We start from the raw sequence: 18136 nt of genomic DNA on the forward strand, positions 1-18136 counted from the left end.
CACGTATTTATGTATGTATGTGTATATCACTGCCTTTGTCATCACATAGTCAAACAATTGTATTATATTTTGTTACAAACGTTCGTAATAGATTTTAGAATGTTAGAAGAATTCGTATTCTTATTGTGCGTATATACTCGCTTCTGTCGAGAAAATGTTTAGAAAACGTTCTCGCCGTGTAATTTTATTGCAAAATCATTTCTTTCACGTTGAATCGTATAGCGGTTAATTATATTCTTGAGAATATTGTATCATCCGAAAGTCAACGAACTTCTGCAGAACCAGATATAGAAATTGCCATAATTTCAACACAAGTTCTTATGTTGATGAAAAGAAACATATATATGTGCGTACGAAAGAAATATATGTTAATTTATTCGCGTCGCGAAGAAGTATAGCGATTATTTTCGCATATATGTGAACAGTATTTAATTACAAAAATTAACTTGTGTAATTTTAAAAATTACACATTGATTTCGAATCTTGCTGACAAAAGTCATTTCATCTTACTACGTTTGACTGAGACAACCCATGCGCAATGCATGCTCGTGATTGACCGAATCAATCTTCGATCCTTGATCTCTTCGAGTTCAGGATGTCCTTGGATCATCGATCATCACGCACGTCTAGATCCGACCCGTTCATTCGTCGCACTCGCGATCAGATTCACCCAACAAAAGTGTCCCAGACAATATCATCATTGCACTTTCCCTTTGTCACATCATTTCCATTTTTTTCCTATTAATTATAACAGAATCTCGACGATAAAACGCTCAAGTAGATACGGTCGCGACGTGTCAGACGGACGCGCCAGTATATTGCTTGATGTATATTGCTTCCCGATGACAGTGAGAATGGGAGGAGGAGGATGATCATCAGTCACTGACGATCGTCAGTCAAGTCCCGTCGATTCCAGATCCTTCTGATCTGATCCTTGATCGGGCCAACAGCTGATCCCGCCTCGACACGGTCGCTGCATCTTACTTTACCGACGGCGATGCGCGATCGCAGAATCCTCTCGCTGGACCACAAACATCTCCTTTTCTCTCCCAGGATACCTGCCGTCTCTCGATCACCGAATCCCCGAATTATGCAATCGCGCGGAATCGGCACCACCCGCCTCGCAGGCGTGTCACTGTCACGAAAACGACGGCGACGCGAGATCTCGGTATAGGCAGCATCGCGAGAGCACGCACGAGGGTAGAGGCGTCTCGGGAGGCATCCCCCGGACGATCGAAGCTACCCCTAGAAGCTTGGGGATGCCTCCTGCTCGTTTTGCGCCTGCGTGCAACAGACTCCGACTCTTTCTCATTCAGTTTGTTAAATGCTTGTTTTCACGAGCGCTGTCGCTAGATCGTCCCTTCGTCTTTGTACCTCGTCCCGAGGTATATGACGTCTCCAAGTCGCGGCCTTTACGTCGATATTTTATTAATATTGGAAAAAACGCGAAGCGGGGAGAGAAAGAGAGAGAGAGAGAGAGAGAGAGAGAGAGAGAGAGAGAGAGAGAGAGTGCGCAGCCGCGTATGTCATCTCGCTCTACTGAAGTATATTTATCTCGATTTATCTCGCATCCAAGTTTTATTAATAGTAAGCAAGTACACAAATGTATATAAAAGATTGCATTGCGGAGATCTATTCTTTTTGTTTGTATATCTCTGAAAGAGTTTTCTCGCTAAGTAAGAGAGGTATATGATCCTTTTTTATCCCTATGATCCTATTTTCGCGCTAATTCTTGAGAATGCAATCCTTGCGCAATTATATTTAATCCCGTCGTAAATTCGTTATGTTTATATAAGATGAAGTTGTACGTTCTGTTTGTGTCAGAAGAAGAATCATGTTCTTCCGAAAGCAACGATCGAATCGAATAAGGAGAAATCCGCGGTTCTCGCTAATAATGTATTAAATTTCCTGAGGCAAGATAAATTGCGTCTCTTTTATAATTTTTATTTTTTTTACAAATGTATCTTATAACGGAGCACACTGACGTAACGAATTTTTATCAAGTGCCGTGGTTCAAGACGTGAAAGACGATATTTTGCAACAAATTTATTAGGCAGAAACATAGTTTTCTCTAAACTTTCTCGACCGCGTACGAAAATAAAAATTCAAACTCTCCTCCAACACCCCGGAATTTATTATAAACATTTATATCAAGATTTTATTTAATAAATATATAGTACATAGCTTTACATAGAGAAAAACTATATTTGATAATACTGTGATTGTCGTCGGTTAAACTTGATTACACGGTAATGTACACATACGTTAATTACACGTTAATTATCGAAGTAGATCGAGCTCGGATATCGTCGGACACGCTTTCGCCTATTTGCGTTTATAAAACGGTGCCTTTTTGCTTTAGAATATATACGTATATATTTTACGTTATTCTCTCTCTTTCAACGATATACGTCGGATTTCTTGTTCTTGTATCCCCGGGACAAAGGATATAAAAATATCTCGCGTCGTCTCGTAAAACGATATCCGCGTCGATAAAAGGTACATATTTAATTTATATAACGGTCAGAATGAGCAGCCATGCACGGTGCAAACATCCTCTTGGACATCTTGGACGAAATATTGTGAGATATTATTATCTTTTACTTGAGACACCGAGATATATATTTATGAAATATAAAAAACGAGGTACATTAGGTATACGTTTGTCCATCCACGCAAGTGGTGTATTACGTATATATAATGAAAATATATATATCTTATTCTCTGTATTTATATATATTTATATATTTATGTATATTAGAGCTCTAAGTACCATTCTCGATAATTGTACCATATTTATAATAATTGACGTACCACATCAATTGTGTATCGCCACTTTCCTCTTATCGTCGAGAAACAAGAAACTATAATTTTCTTGTACGTTATTTACGAGACAAGATTTTTATTCAACTCGCGACTATCTCTTATTTGATCGACAAAATCTTGCTTTAATCTTCTCGTAGATGCGTGATAAGAAGCAAAATCGATGGACTGTTTAATTCCTATCCCCTCGAAGGGTTAAGTGACAATAAATATGGAGATTAACAAATCGTATTACGTGTCAAAACGCATTTTCTGTGCTAGAGAGCCTAAAAATGTATCTGAAATCTAAAATTTTATCGAGAGACAGACTGGAAAGAGACAGAATGCAAATAAAAAGAAAATTTATGTAACAATTAATTAAGCTATGAAATTCACAAAATAAAATAAAAAAACGCATTTATATATAATCTATAATAACGGTTATCTATGTAAATAACAATATATGTATATTTTTACGTAATCTAATTTTTCATATCGAATGCAAGAAATATAATTAGTAAAAAAATTAACGTGCGTCTAAATTGTATCGAGACAAATGCTACTTCTTCTTGCGTACATACGATATAAAGCGTGTGCCTTTTCCTAAAATTTAACATTACAATTCAGCGGATTACTGTCCTATTGCTAGAAAATATAATCATCCTATTTACACGTTATTCAGACTATCTCGTTAATGTACATGCTACCGCTTTATCCCGCCGTTTTCGAAATACGAATATGGTTGAGAACGTAATAACGTTAGAATGCTGAACAACGCTAAATAAAAACGATAACGTCTTTCGCGTCTATTTATTAATATATGACGATCTCAGTATCGCCACAGTCAGTATACTTCGAATGACATTAGCGTATATCTTCCCCATAAATGTCAAATTAATTGAACAATTGACGAAAATGAATCGCGACAAATGCTTATGTTACTCTTTTCACTATTGCACTTGTATGCGCGATAAATACAAAGAAGAAAATCATACAGAGATCTAGGTATATCAAAAATTTTCATTTGAACAAAAAACTATTCATTCTTCTCATTGACTTGTGTGTAATGATAAAAAAAAGGTATTTATTGCTTCTTATATGATTTTAACTAATTGCGAGAATAATTTTTTTCTATTTCTTTTTGTGTAAATTCTTCTCTTGGAATTTTTTATTTAATATTTTGACTATACTCGCCCGTAAAAATGCAGGACCCTCTCTTCCTGTGGAAATCTTTTCGAACATGAATACTCCACATTTAGTCCCTCTTGTAAACATCTTAAAAAATATAATTTTGCACAGCCGCGTGCAATACGAGATGCCGCGTTCGCACCCGGAACGCACAAAGCCAAATGTTCATTTCAGTTGCACCAACACCATGAAGTAAGTTACAACGGCACCCAATACCTGTGGAATTGATCATCAAAGAATTGTAACATTTGAAGAAAAAAAAAATGTTTTGTTATAATCTTGATCTCGAGAGGAGGAAATTGACGAAAATATAAAGATAAAGATAAAAATAATCAAGAGATATAAATTTTCAATCTTACCGAAGCGAAGAGATCTAGAGACACCGTGAAGAATTTCGCTCCTGATATTGACATAGCTTTCTGACACTGTTGACACACGATCTGCACGAAGGTCTTAGCTTCCTCCGAGCCATCGTACCAGTGGCAAGAATAAGCCGCCTCCATTACTGAAGTACTCTAAAGAAAGTCCAGAGATTTTAATTACTCGGCGAAAATTAATTCTAAGATTCTTGGCGATGTATTTTTAAAAAACATTACGTCATAAAATCATAAAGTATAAATCTTTTTACACGCTTTTTTCGTAATTTGTGTTATATTTTTTGTCTTAAATTTGATAAATTATTAAATCTTTGTGTTTACGTACCTCTTCTATCAAGCGATTTCCAAATATGCAGAACAAGAAGACCTGGCCGAACGTGTAAAGAATATAGCCGATCGTGGAGGCCGCGTAAACGTTTATACCGTTCACCTGTAACATTTAAGACTCAAACGCATTAGTATGAATTCTTAATTCCTAATATGTTCCGATATATATTCGAACTAGTATTAAACTCATCGACTTGGTCATTTCTTGCTTTACTAATTTATACGATCGATAAGTCATTTGTTCAGCACCTTGAAACAGAATGTGACCAAAGACAACTGGCGCTTACCTTTGTCGCTTGATAGGCGAGTAATGTCAAAGTAATAGTTGTCGTCAGCATGTGAAGTAGAAGCGCGAAACCATAAGCGTCTCCGACTGCGGTGACCAATCTATACGTGTAAAACAAACGCGATTATTATTATTATTATTATTAAATGCTAATTTATAATCGATTACTAAAACGGATGACATCTACAAATGACCTACACCGGCCATTACGAGCCGTTGACAGCGGCTTATGAAAGATGTATTCATAATAGCCATTCTCTTTCGTCCATAGGTACGCCTTAATTTTCATACTAAACTAAGTGATTAAAACTAAGTTGAAGAACGATGGACGAACGATCGCTCGTGTGTCTTTCATTTCACCACGTATTATATCCTATTTCACCGACCGTTCGTCGAGTTAACGCTGTTTCCTGTAAGTGAATGATCGATATGTCGAAACGCCTTGAAGAAAATGCGATGGTCTATACCGTGTCACGCTGAGGTCATCGCTATCGTAAAAAATCAAATCTGTAAAACGCGAGTATGTTCGACATTTCTAAAAATTATTCTTCGCGTGTACGTATGTATATATGCGAAGATTTGAAATTCTTGAAATTCTAAATTAAATGCCCAGTATAGTACTCTTAGCAGAAACTCTTCATTCCCTTAGACCACTTAGCTTAGCCTATAGGACATGACCTCCGTTGCGGTCAATATCTTTTACTTCCGATATCGCGAAGGTAATGACACAATTCTCTTGTTTGAACTATAATAATTGTTGTAACAATTTTGAGATATTAATTTGCAATTTTTCTGTTTTTTTTTGTTAATAATATATTTTATGATTATCAAAAATTATTTTATGATTATTGATAATAAAAGAAACTAGAAAATTAAAGTAAAAAATGAAAAATTTATAGCTTTATTAAAAAGGGACTTTAACATGAGGAGCGTACGAGGGACACATTCAATTTTTAGAATATCGAAATTATGCCACCGAGATTAATTTATCAACAAAGATGCGTTAAAAAATATAAAAAAAGAAAAAAAAAGAAAATTCCTGTATCGACGAATTTAAATCCCGCTGTCATGCTAGGAAGAACGATATGTGATACAAAACAGGCGCGAAATGTCATCCGAAAGGTCGCAGATTTTGTGGACAAAAATCTGTCATCGCCGCACGCGTGGGACACGCGAACCACGTGTGCGCATTCACGTGAACACCAGAGGCGAACATCCCTCTCCTTCGTGACTCGGACAGTCCGTACACAATACACGACCCCTGTTGCGGTCAATATCGCGCTTTCTTAGAATAAATACTTCACCACCGTGGGAATACGCGCAACCGACGAGTGGCTTCGGCACCCCCTCGTGCACCTGCAGGGGAGGGGAAGAAGAGAACACGGCATCCGTTCGCGCCGTTCTTTCTCTCGAGGTGCAATTTTGCGTTGCGCCGATCGTGCATTCCGTATACGCAAAATTTTACAAAGTATAATATACTTTGTAAATTGAAAAAAAATGATAGGGGGTTCCATTTTGGTAAAATTGTGGTATATAATTGTGGCCATATGAAAATATTTAGTTGAAAATATTTAGATTTATTTAAAAAAAGCGTTTTTTACTCTTGCATAAGAGACACGTGTAGCATTGACATTTACAATTAATATTTGGTCTTTTTTTCTAATTAAAATAAGTGGCTTTATTCGATTTCAAAATTGCAAAGTTTCTCTTAACGAGTGACTTCAATGTCACATTTTAATTAACTTTGACGAAATCTAACTGTATATTGAAAGTATCTTTGTGAACATTCTCACATTATCATATTTAATAAACTTTTTATTGATCATTTGTGCGTTAAATACTTTGCACGTGTATGACTAATTGTAAGTAAGTAGTAATATAATTATGATCAATAACAGGTTGTTAAAATACCACGAAACTACCGAAACAAATATTAAGAGTTTTATAAACCTTGAAAAGTAAACCATGTTGTGATAGTTACGTTACTATATATGTTAAAATAAAGCAAAATAATCCCCTGTAATTTTTTTTATTTAAAATTATTTTCTCGTTACTTTTCTATTCTCCATTCAAAGTCATAACATTTTTTTATTTTACCAATGCGCTATCGGAGATTAATGTTAAATTAATATAATCAAATATTATATATTAAATATATATTAAAAAATTTTTTTTTTATTTCTGAAAAGCTTATGTATATATTATAAAATATTTATAATTTAATGTTTGATCGCGCAACGTTTGATAACTTTGTCGCGCTTCTTAATAATTGAGGGGGGTAGTTAGCACGTCTCTGTATGGGGTCAATATGATGCCTCTATATACTAAATACTTTATACATGCTGAGAAGACGTGCAATTTACAAGATTCTGGGTCACTAGTCCGCGCAAGATGCAGATGACTTTCAAAGAAGTGATCCGTCGTTGACTCATAGAATAGAGGAATCGCGTATGAATTAACTATACGTCTTCAGTAGGTAAGTAGAGTACGGGGGCGACTCGCATCTCTCATCACGACACCCGATACTGAATCTTTTATCTCGGTCTTGATACGCGATTTATCCTGCGACTCCTCGTTTTTATATAATATTACATTCATGAGAAACTGGTTCGCGATCTACCGTGATGGACTTGTCAAACGAATCTTTAATGGACTTAATGGACTCACCTGACAATATGCTTGTGTCTCTCCACCCAATACTTGATGGCGCTCCTCACGAGCATCTCTTGCTTCTTCGTTAACCCGTTTGGCCCTACGCCGCCGTTGAAGGTCATACCAGCGGTTGGCCGGAAGGTCGCCGTGAAGTCCTGTCGATTGCTGTATATGTTACGAAGATCGAGATCCAGCATGCTGTCGCCTTGAGGCGGTACTGGTGGTGGAGGTTGATTGTTCTCCGATTCTTCGCGAAGATGACCCGCACTACCGGCCTGTACGCACAAGAAAAAAGAATCGTTTTGCATGTAAAATTCGATAAGAGATTTAATCATCGTTTAGATACGAATTTTTTAGACCACTGCATTGTTTAACCCTTTTATATTCCTTTATATAAATAATTTAAATAATAAAAATTTAAAACAATACATTATATTATGCTGTAGAAATTCGATATACCTTGAAGAGTTCGCTGCTATTAGGCACCACAGTATCCAAAGTTGCGCTCAGCTCCATGAGAGGTTTCATGATCTGTTTCAGGTGTTGCAGTTGTTCGCAGGCAAATAGCAACCATGAGCAGAAGAGAACATCCAACGAATTGGCGTTAACAAGCATGAAGAGCACCCAATAGAACTGGTATATGAGTATCAAAATGTGCGTCACCCCTTTACTGGCATTGAACGGATAGAACGAACGGACCAACAGTTTCGGTAACTACAATGTATCAGACAAAAATTAATTTTATCATATACGTGGAATTAAAATTGGGCAAAGGCGACTTTTGTGTGTAATTTTATTTAGTTGTGTAGATATAATATAGTCGTATATATATATAAAAAGAAAGTAGAAATATATTTATATATGTATGTATACTATAATAATATTTGAAGATATTTTAATTATTATATGCTACGTGTGATTTATGTATTTTAATTATATGTAACTAAATAATAGATAATTAAAGCAAACATTATCGTTAAAATTGATTTTTAAATTTTTATTATTGGAAAATAAGTCTGAATCATTACCTCGATAATTGTCGTCTCGTTCGTGACAGAATCTACGTGTTTTCTGATCGGATGCTCAAACAAGGTGAGAATGGTCCAAGCTACCGCGGCGAGCATGGTGGTAGCGCCGACTAAAAAGAGCAGCAGCCTCATCTTCTTCAAAGCGATTGCGTGGTATCTGGCGTTGCTCTCGGCGAAGAGCGGATGGGAATTCGGATTGTTCCATATCGCCCACGTTCTGTAAAAATATTTGCTCCTGATGGCGAAGTAGACGAGTTTGATGATGCTGTGCGTGAAGAACAGGAGGGTGATCGTATTGGCCGTGAGATCGTCGACGTCGGCGCTCTCCATTATCAGATTCACAGCACACAGACCAAATTGCAAAAGCAAGAGGAATAGATTCACCTAGAAAGAATAACGTTATGTGTGTCCGGATGAGCCGCAAATATTTGAAGATGAACAAAAAATAATATCGCTTTCCATGATTATCAATAAAATTTGTAAACTAAAAAACTATCGATTTAGTTGGATCGAACGAGAATGAAACTTTATCAATGCATTTATGCGGAAATACATGATTACTTACGCAGCAAAATACTTTATGTAAATACTTGGACGAATTATCGTCATAATAATTGAATACGAAATGCCCAAATATCTTCATAATCCTTATGTTGGGCATTAGATCGGCCACAAGGCCTTGCTGCTGCTTCATCTTCATCATCTGCGGGGAAATGGAATGGATTGTTAAAATTCGTTAGCAGCTCTATAGCTACTAGCATTTACGTTAACGCGCACATTTCGTGACCTGCATTATTTGTCGCAAGGCCACAAGATATACATAAAGTAGTTAGTGCCAAAGAAACTTCTAGAAGCGACTCTTCTTTCGTGTAAAATCGTATGTCGCTAATTCGAATTTTTTTCAATATTTAATCAGCAAATGATAGAAACATACTCTAAAGCTAAAGGATTGGAAACACGAAAGTTTTCTCGATATTTTAGCTTTTAGAGATTTTTTTGTTGACAATAGGTACAACACATTTACACACGATTTTTAGCTTTATAGAAAATGCGAACGTCTAACAGTGAGACTGAGAAATACTCTAAAATTTCAGGCATTTTTTCAAGTATTTTTCAAACATCTTTTCAATTTCGATATTATTCAGGAAGTACTTCTTTCGAAAGTTAAGTCCTACCTTGGTAGCTTCGATGTGTTCAAGATCACGAGGAAAAAACTCGTCAGTTCCGCCGATGAATTATGACGCGGCCTTCAGCGCCTCGCGATTACGTTGCAGCAATCGTGCCAAATATACGAGAAGAACGAAGAAGAGCAAACTAACTAACCGGCCCCCCATCAGTCGTCGTTTTGCGACAGGTCCTCGTTGTTTGCGAACGGACGTCTCTCTGGCCGAGGCCTAGGTACCCTCTGCTCCTGTCCGTATTCTTTCAATCCCCTATGGCTATGATCTGACCATCGCCACCGCCACCACCCCCGTCGGAAGGAAACCCCTTCCAGTAGGGTAGGTACCAAACGTGGACCAATCGGGGCTTGGTAACTAGGCGCAGACCACTTCGTCGTGCGCTGCGCGACGTTCCTCCGACGCCATGTCGCTTCTTGCACCATCCCCGACAGTATACGAGGGTCTATAATCTTCTTAATAATTCAGACCGAACGCTGTCGTGTGCTCCCCATGCAGTTTTCAACATATAAAGAAAGTTTTAGCGAAGAAAAACATTCTAAAAGTTCCAAGATGCCTTAGAGCAGCAACTGGTGAAAACGAAACTTCCGCTTATCAAAGATCGGCGCGTGGTGTCGATTTTATCTGAAATTATTTCAGAATACTTTGCCGGGATAATTTCGCTCCGTTGACTCTTTAACTGTCTTAAGTGGTTTTTACCAATTTAAATTTGATAGTAACTGATTAATATCTCATGCTTATATTAACATTAAAATAAAAAAATCCATCTTGTGCGTACCATAAGATATTTGAACTTACACGTATTAGCCCATTTTACCCCTTCAACCCCAATATTGATATTTTCCCCCACGGTATATATTTGTTAAGCGACTCGTATGCAAACATATCTTGCAAACAGAATTTAATGAATTTAATTCATGTTCTCTTTATATATCTCTCTCTCCTATTTATCAATATTTATAATATTTTTTATAACAGCCGAACTTAATTTTAATGATATATATAAATATCATTAAAATAAATTTTAAACAAGGTTATATGCAATTAATTTTTTTCCATAGTAAATATAGATCGGTAAGTCGTCATCTTTTTCTAAAAATATATACAGAAGATTTTTTGTATCGAAAAATTACACGTGCAAATCCTTACAGACGAGTGCGGCAATTTACTGTAGTACCGTCATCACGTACGTAAGTCCGGGTTAATCGATGAAAATAAATGATTTGTATGTAACGTGAGGATGCATACGAAACGAATGACGTAAAACAAATAGTATAAATCGGCTGAGCGTAGTTCACCGTCAACTGACCTATGTAAGTCTCAACGGTTAAATATGTCACGTATCGACTTGAAACAGGGGTTGCGCTACAACTTGCGAGCATGGAAAAGTCATATACTGACGAATATTTTATTATTTAGGACGATAGTTCTCATCCCACTATTGCTAATTATAATACTCATTACGAATTCTTGTCCTATGAGATCACAAGATTCTCTCAATGTCAAGTGTTTAACAGATCTCGCGCAATGTATCTAAATCCGTTATTCAAAGTATAAAGATTATTTTGTCCTTTCATTTGAATTCGTCGTAGTAAATCAAACGAATTTAATGTATTATCAAAGTACATATATGCTTAAGCATTAGTTAAAAAATCTGAATTTAGTAGCAATTATGTAGTAATTCGAAAAGTTTTGCAAAATATAATAGGTGCTTTCCATTTACATCAAAGCTCAGATAAATCTCACTTTTGTCTTTCTTTAACATGGATGTTGAAGAAAGACAGAAGTGAGATTTATCTGAGTTTTGATGTAAATGGAAAGCAACTAATATATTTTGATTATCGTATAGATAATAATTTGTTTGGTTGCACAGGCAACCGATTTTGTTAACCAACGACAGCATAGCCTAGTTGTTTTTTCGAGAAGAAAATAAAACAGACATATTTTCTCACGTAGCAATTACCGAGATCGAACGACGATCCAGAAGCAAAGAATCGCATCAATTTCGCATTTTTGTCAGAAATTGATTACACGGAGGGTGAGCGGTGTATACATTATAAATTACATACGCGATAAGGAAATCCACATACCATATCGTGGCGCGTCTTAATGAAAAAACGTTAAATTAATATTTGATTCATATAATATAGAAAACACCATGTTTCATCTTGGTATCCTTGCGGTGCTATGGTCGGCGATGACGTGTTCCTTTGGATTTACGATGGATCGTTCAGGTACGTCAATCTTTGCTCTCGTCTTCGCTTTGTTTGAATAGTCACATTTGTAATTATAATTGACAACAAGAAAGAATACAAAGTGCATTAGTTACACAAATTATAATTATTCAGTTGACTCTTAACTTCGTTCTTCAAGATTTATTATTTCACATCGCATCATTATGCATATTTCTTTTTGCGATCATGTCTCTCTTCTCTTTTTTTTTTTTTCGAGAATATATGTATATTATACAAATGCGTAATGCGTTTTTTAAATCGATTTTCTTAGAAAACTGCGCTGTTATATTAGTGTATTGACTAGTGATTTATCTTACGCTTCACCAGTTGCACTTGTGCCGTCCACGTGGGACGCAGCACCGTCTTTGGATACTTATCAAAGGGTCGACTCCGCGTTGAATGACAAGATGCAGGTGACAAGTATGGACAGGATATTGCAAACTGTGGATGCGAAAGTGCCGGCAAAACTGGAAAGAATGGCGGAGAATCGGACACGAGAAAAAAGAGCGACGACTGAGAGTACAGAGATAAAATTCGTCAATGACACAGCGTCAACAATGAGAAATGACGCGTCTAATTCCTCCGAAAAGAACGCTAATGTTACTATTATTCCGCGAAATGTCATTCTGCTTTTGATCGACGAGAGGGATCAGGATGAGAAAAGGGAAGAAAATCTATGGAAAGACTACAAAGACAGATTACCGTTCGCGATTGAAGGATTTCTTCAAGTACTCCTCCTTAATCATATTAACCATTTTCTAAAAAAAATTACAAAAAATAAATAATCAGACTTCTCTTTCATTATTTAACTCTTTGCTGCATTTTACAATAATTAAAATATATTATTTCTTGCGAAAATATATTTAAATGCTTTTAATTATAATGGCGACAAATTTATATTTTGATAAAAATCTAATATTCACAAATCAAGCAAATAATTAAAAAGATGTATTCATTTTTCAATTTATGTTTAAAAAGCTGAAAGAATTATAGTATTCAATTTCTATAATGTTAGTGTTTGCGTTGTGAGAAATTTGAATTATATACGTATTCAAGTTTTTTGTTCATATTTCATGATTTTAATTTGAGATTTGAATTATTTACGAAATATCTTCTGTCTTTGTATATGTATAAATGTTTATGTATGTCATACAATTAACACTGTTAATTAGAGATGCCGTGACAAGATAGAGACTCCTAGTATCTCTTTGGATGATGCGTTAATTTCTGAAAACAAAGAAAAAGATTGCGATCGTGAACGTATTTTTCGTGCGAATATCGAAGAATTGTCGTCCTGGGCGAGACAAACAAGAGGAATGACAATAGGTTTAAATGTTTCGTTTATCAAATAATAAAAAAAAACTACCAGAAAAATATATATCTATAAAATACATACTTTCGAGAATGTGTGTTAAATATTAAATCTTAAATAATATAATGCGTATACATTTCTCACATCTCGATTGTTAATTTTATATCTCATCGATTTTATAGGTGCAGTTCATAGTAGCAACTTCTTCATCTCCCCTAGAGAGTTTGATGTATCCAACGAAAGCGATATAAAGTTAGATATGCATAAGTACAAACGTGATTTGAACGACATTTGGCAAATCAGCGGCGATCTCGATGACCGAGAGAAATCTATTTCTTCTTTGGTTACAGCTGATCCTAAAACAGAGAGTGAGTCTCTCAAGATGGAACAAGTAACAAATAAATAAATAAAAATAATCTCAGCTCGGTTTGTTAATAATATATTTGTACAAACATTAAAAATGTTTTAATATATTTTAATATATTAAAAATAATATCCGAAACTGAAAAAGTATAAAGGAAAATAAAATTAAATAATTAAGTAAGAAACTGATAATATAATTAATTCAGATAATATAACAACAACAATTCTAAACATAAAACATTAAGCGATAGATAAAACTTTGTAATTTTTGATTAATCTATAAGAAAAAATACAAAATGAAAGAATTGATTTTTTATCTTTTTACAGCGATGAATTATGACGGCACTTGGGATGTTTTCGATATGTTTTCCAAAATTAGTATGGCAATCTTCCGATCTCTGCTCGAATCATTGAGTAGGAACCGTAGTACATCCGAAGACGATTTTTTATTGCACAAATCGTTTCCTCTTAAACCAACTGTAACTAATTTAATTGAAAATACTATCAAGAATCTCAAGTCCATTCCAAACAACAATGGTTACATGTTAATCGCTATCGTGCCGAGAAACGAGGGAATCGTCACTGTCGATCTCGTGACCCGTGAAGTAATCCTTGCTTTATTAACATTATAATAACATAAAAACATATAACAATAACATTATAATAAATGTTATCCAAATCCAGGTCTCAGAATAATTTTGAAACAAAATGTGTTTGTCTTTATATTTCAGTAGTTACTAGAATATCTACACTGTAAAAAAATTTTGTGTAAAATTACAACTATTATAGTGGGTAATTTTAAGACCCACATAATAGTTGTAAATTTCCACGCGTTTGTAAATTTGCAGTATATACAAGTAAAATTAATTTCTTCATTTGTAATTAAGCTGATTGCAAAAATAAATTTACAATATGTATGTAAAATTATAAAACGATAATGTAAAAATATTTTTTATAATTGTATTATCAAACATATTATTAAACATATTATTATTAAACACGATATATAGAATATTACTGTTGTATTGAGTAATATTACAAAAATTTAGATAATTACATAAAATCTTTAAAATATTATATTATTTCGTAAGTTTCCATATAAAAGAAGATATATTTACATAATAAAAGACAAGTCTACATAATTTTGTGGAATTACATAATTTCTGTAAAATTACATGATTTCTTATATTTACAAGACTAAATCATGTAATTTTTACACCTATTATTTGTGTAAATTTACTAAATTTTTTTACAGTGTACGTCACAGATATATTAACTTAAATGCAAGACTAATATAAATTATAAGTTATAAATAAAATTTATTTTTATTAATTAAATAAATAATATAAGTTATAAATAAAACGATAAAAGAAACATATTGCTCTTTTTACATATTAGTAAGAATTCTCACACGCATATACATTAAATATCATTTTCCCAATCGGCGCAGACTTCTCCGAAAGATACTCTATTAGTCGTGACGCAAATCTGTGCCGGGAACAAGGAATCTGTACCGTTCGTCGCGCAAGGACCGAATCATGAAATTCTTCGAGAAGCAGTGACGATCGAGCAGCTTCCGATCGCGATTAGAAAAGCGATTGCGAGCAATTGCCACGGTTCAGGATGCATAAATCGAGAAAGGCGCGATATTCCCATTTCGCATTTGCCCATCGAGATTTTCTCGCAACAACTGCCAGCGCAGAAGCGAGTTACGAGAGACAAGGATGCCGTTGAAAAACCAGTAAGGCGAACTAATTATCGTAATAATAAATAATGACAATACTTTATTAAATGAGAACTATATGGTAATATCGGCGTTTTTGTTCGATACCAGGAACTTGTAACGCTTATATACATATAATCTCGTTTTTTCTCACAGAATAACACGTATTGGAAATATAGATATAAATAATATTATACATCACTTGATTATAGAATAACTAACTAATTAAATTATTAATTATCACAATTGATAATATTCATTTGTGAAAAATAAATATTATTTAAATATAATAACTCTTCAACGTTAATTATTAAATCATTTTATCTCTGTGCAGGAGAGGAGTAAATTACTAACTGACACTAATGTCAAAGTAAGCTTTTATCGATTTTATTCTTAATTTAATCATCTATCGATGAAAATCGTTTCGTAATAAAAATTTTTTAGAAAATCTCTTATTTCTGAACATATAAGTATGAGTGTTTTATAGCTGTACTTTTTTCTTAGGAGGTTACTGTAAGCACCGTAGAGACAACAACTATCGAGAAAAAGAAAGAAGCCAGCTTCTACTCGACTTCGTCCAAGACAATGCCGTGTGGTCTCGCTACAACGTTCAGTGTCGCGGCCTCGGTCGTCGCCGCAGCCGTCTGGGCTTCTTCGTGAAAACAGCTAGACAATCATTTTTATTATTAATATTTCTATTTCTCTTTACTCCCTTTCTCGTTTATATTTATATATGCGAGGAAACGCCAATTACTTTTAAGAAATGCCAATTGACAATTTTGATAATCTTTTCTTTTATAAAAGAGAAAGAAAAAGAGAAGGAGAAATTATTGTATCGATTACGAGAAAGAATATCTGACGAATGAGCGTTCAGGGAAATTATAATGTGTAATCACACATGTAATCACGATATTATATTTATTACCAAATTTGCAAATAAACCTTAATACGGTATACACTTGATGCACTGTTGTCCCGATTGCATCATGATTAGTTTATTCATTTATACAAAGTGTTATTCAATTTCTGTCGACTCGCATTTAAATAATGGAGCAATTAAGTTAGCTCGAACAAACAATGAAACTTTATACTCTTCGTTGAATTTCCCAACAACTTTATTTCGGCAAGAGTTTAATTTACCAGCTGCTCGCAAAACCTTTTTAGTGTAAGTTAGGAAAGCGATCCATCTCTGCGGCGTTTCCTTTATAAGAAAGGAAAAAAATAAATAAATAAATAATTTTAATCTCACCGAGACACAAAAAAAATCTGTGTTATATTAAAATTCAATTGAATATAGAGAAAAATAAATGTCACGCGTGTAATCTATATCCGTTAAGAAGACAAGGCTCTCTCGTACATACCTGACGTAATTGCGGCAGCATTTACCGAGTGTGCGTTTACTCGGCAGTTTTTTGCTCATTTCGATCAGTTTCAAAATCGCGCGATTGCAACCGCCAACTTTTATACACACGCGAATTCCTTCGATTATGACGTTTGCCCCGCCGTTCGCGTAATTTTACGCTGGTGCAACAACGACAGGTAGCAACAACACACATGGGCGATTATTATACTCGCACGAAAGAAAGTAAGACGAGGGCATTGGGCGCTGACCGCGATTAGTCAGCGTGCAGTTCTGTGCACTCGGAAGTGAATATATGAATATAAAGAATGGAGAGAAATATCGCGATCGTCATCCTCGCTGACTATAGCGGAGACTAAAGTTAGCTATGTCAATTAAGTCATTTTTTCTTCGCATTACGCACAGAAACCAGGACTCTGTACTCGTCGCTAATTATAATGGCGCGTCACTTACCGCGAAGTAAAATCTTATAAATCTTAATAACAATAAATAATGATAAATAATTCATTCGATAAATGAGACAAGAGTCGCGCAAAAATACAGTACGCAAAAAAAAAAAACGTCGCAAGCTTTCTTATCGTAATCGTTTTAACATGTCTGATTTGTATATTATTTTCCACTGTCTCAACATACCTATAGGTATAGGTGTTTGATGGCGCATGGATCGATCCCCCTTGAGAAGAAAGTTTTAGAATTTGTTTATCAGAGCGGGAAGAAGACGGGGAGTGACCAAGGCATGTGCGCGCTCACCTGGGCGAGGATTTTCGCGTTACATAAGCGTACAATTTCATAAAGTTTCTAAAATCGCGGAATTATATTAAATGCAATAGTCACTATCACCGCGTTTCGCCGGTAAGCAAGAGATTGAGATTGCGAAATTGTTACTGTTGCGTTACGACGTGATGGCGAGTGCAAACTCGCGAGTGCGTCGATTCTACAATTTCCTCATTTTCTTAACTGTACTTAGAATATGCAACTATTTTCAATGCCTCTGTTTATCTTTCCATTCGACAAAGAATAATATATATTTATCTTATATATCGGGAGATTGTATTGATATAATTATCATAGATTAACTATATCACAAACATATCGCGCTTTATGCAAAAAGTATCATATTCTTCTGATATATAATTAATCATTCTCAATGATGCGCATTATCATAATTAGTCATTAAATGTAAATATGTGGCAAAAAGATTTACGTGTGAACTTGATTATTGTTTCTTTATCCTTACAAAATACATTTTATAGTACTCATAACAAACGTAGCAAATAATCGTTCCTTTTCGAAAAGAAGAAGGATT

At 34.8% G+C, this 18136-nt stretch overlaps 2 protein-coding genes and 1 long non-coding RNA gene across 4 annotated transcripts; 1 reads left to right on the forward strand and 2 right to left on the reverse strand.

The window, feature by feature from the left end:
- Window positions 1-1587: 1587 nt before the first annotated feature.
- Window positions 1588-10088, reverse strand: Orco (odorant receptor co-receptor). Its single transcript, XM_083037020.1, has 9 exons — window positions 9836-10088; window positions 9226-9363; window positions 8661-9044; window positions 8092-8346; window positions 7648-7907; window positions 4982-5081; window positions 4693-4797; window positions 4350-4505; window positions 1588-4206 (listed from the first exon to the last, which is right to left on the reverse strand). The coding sequence occupies exons 2-9, from the start codon at window positions 9361-9363 to the stop codon at window positions 4156-4158; spliced, it is 1449 nt and encodes a 482-aa protein (XP_082893146.1). The 5' UTR covers window positions 9836-10088; the 3' UTR covers window positions 1588-4155.
- Window positions 10089-11996: 1908 nt separating this feature from the next.
- LOC145935561 (uncharacterized) lies at window positions 11997-16433 on the forward strand. Of its 2 annotated transcripts, XM_083037033.1 has the most exons (8): window positions 11997-12072; window positions 12400-12800; window positions 13245-13398; window positions 13567-13752; window positions 14075-14352; window positions 15198-15488; window positions 15805-15840; window positions 15975-16433. In XM_083037033.1, exons 1-8 carry the CDS (start codon window positions 11997-11999, stop codon window positions 16128-16130), a joined length of 1578 nt encoding a protein of 525 aa, XP_082893159.1. In that variant the 3' UTR covers window positions 16131-16433. The 2 variants fall into 2 exon arrangements, with proteins under 2 accessions (XP_082893159.1, XP_082893158.1); XM_083037032.1 differs by lacking the exons at window positions 11997-12072; window positions 15805-15840 and having other exon boundaries at window positions 12411-12800.
- Window positions 16372-18021, reverse strand: LOC145935565 (uncharacterized). Its single transcript, XR_014425250.1, has 2 exons — window positions 16832-18021; window positions 16372-16671 (listed from the first exon to the last, which is right to left on the reverse strand). It is a non-coding gene; the product is annotated as an uncharacterized LOC145935565 (long non-coding RNA).
- Between the last annotated feature and the right edge of the window lie 115 nt (window positions 18022-18136).

This window comes from Prenolepis imparis, unplaced genomic scaffold, assembly GCF_030444845.1.
Source record: "Prenolepis imparis isolate NDT839.2.m4 unplaced genomic scaffold, iyPreImpa1.0 SCAF_4, whole genome shotgun sequence".
Lineage (NCBI taxonomy): Eukaryota > Metazoa > Arthropoda > Insecta > Hymenoptera > Formicidae > Prenolepis > Prenolepis imparis.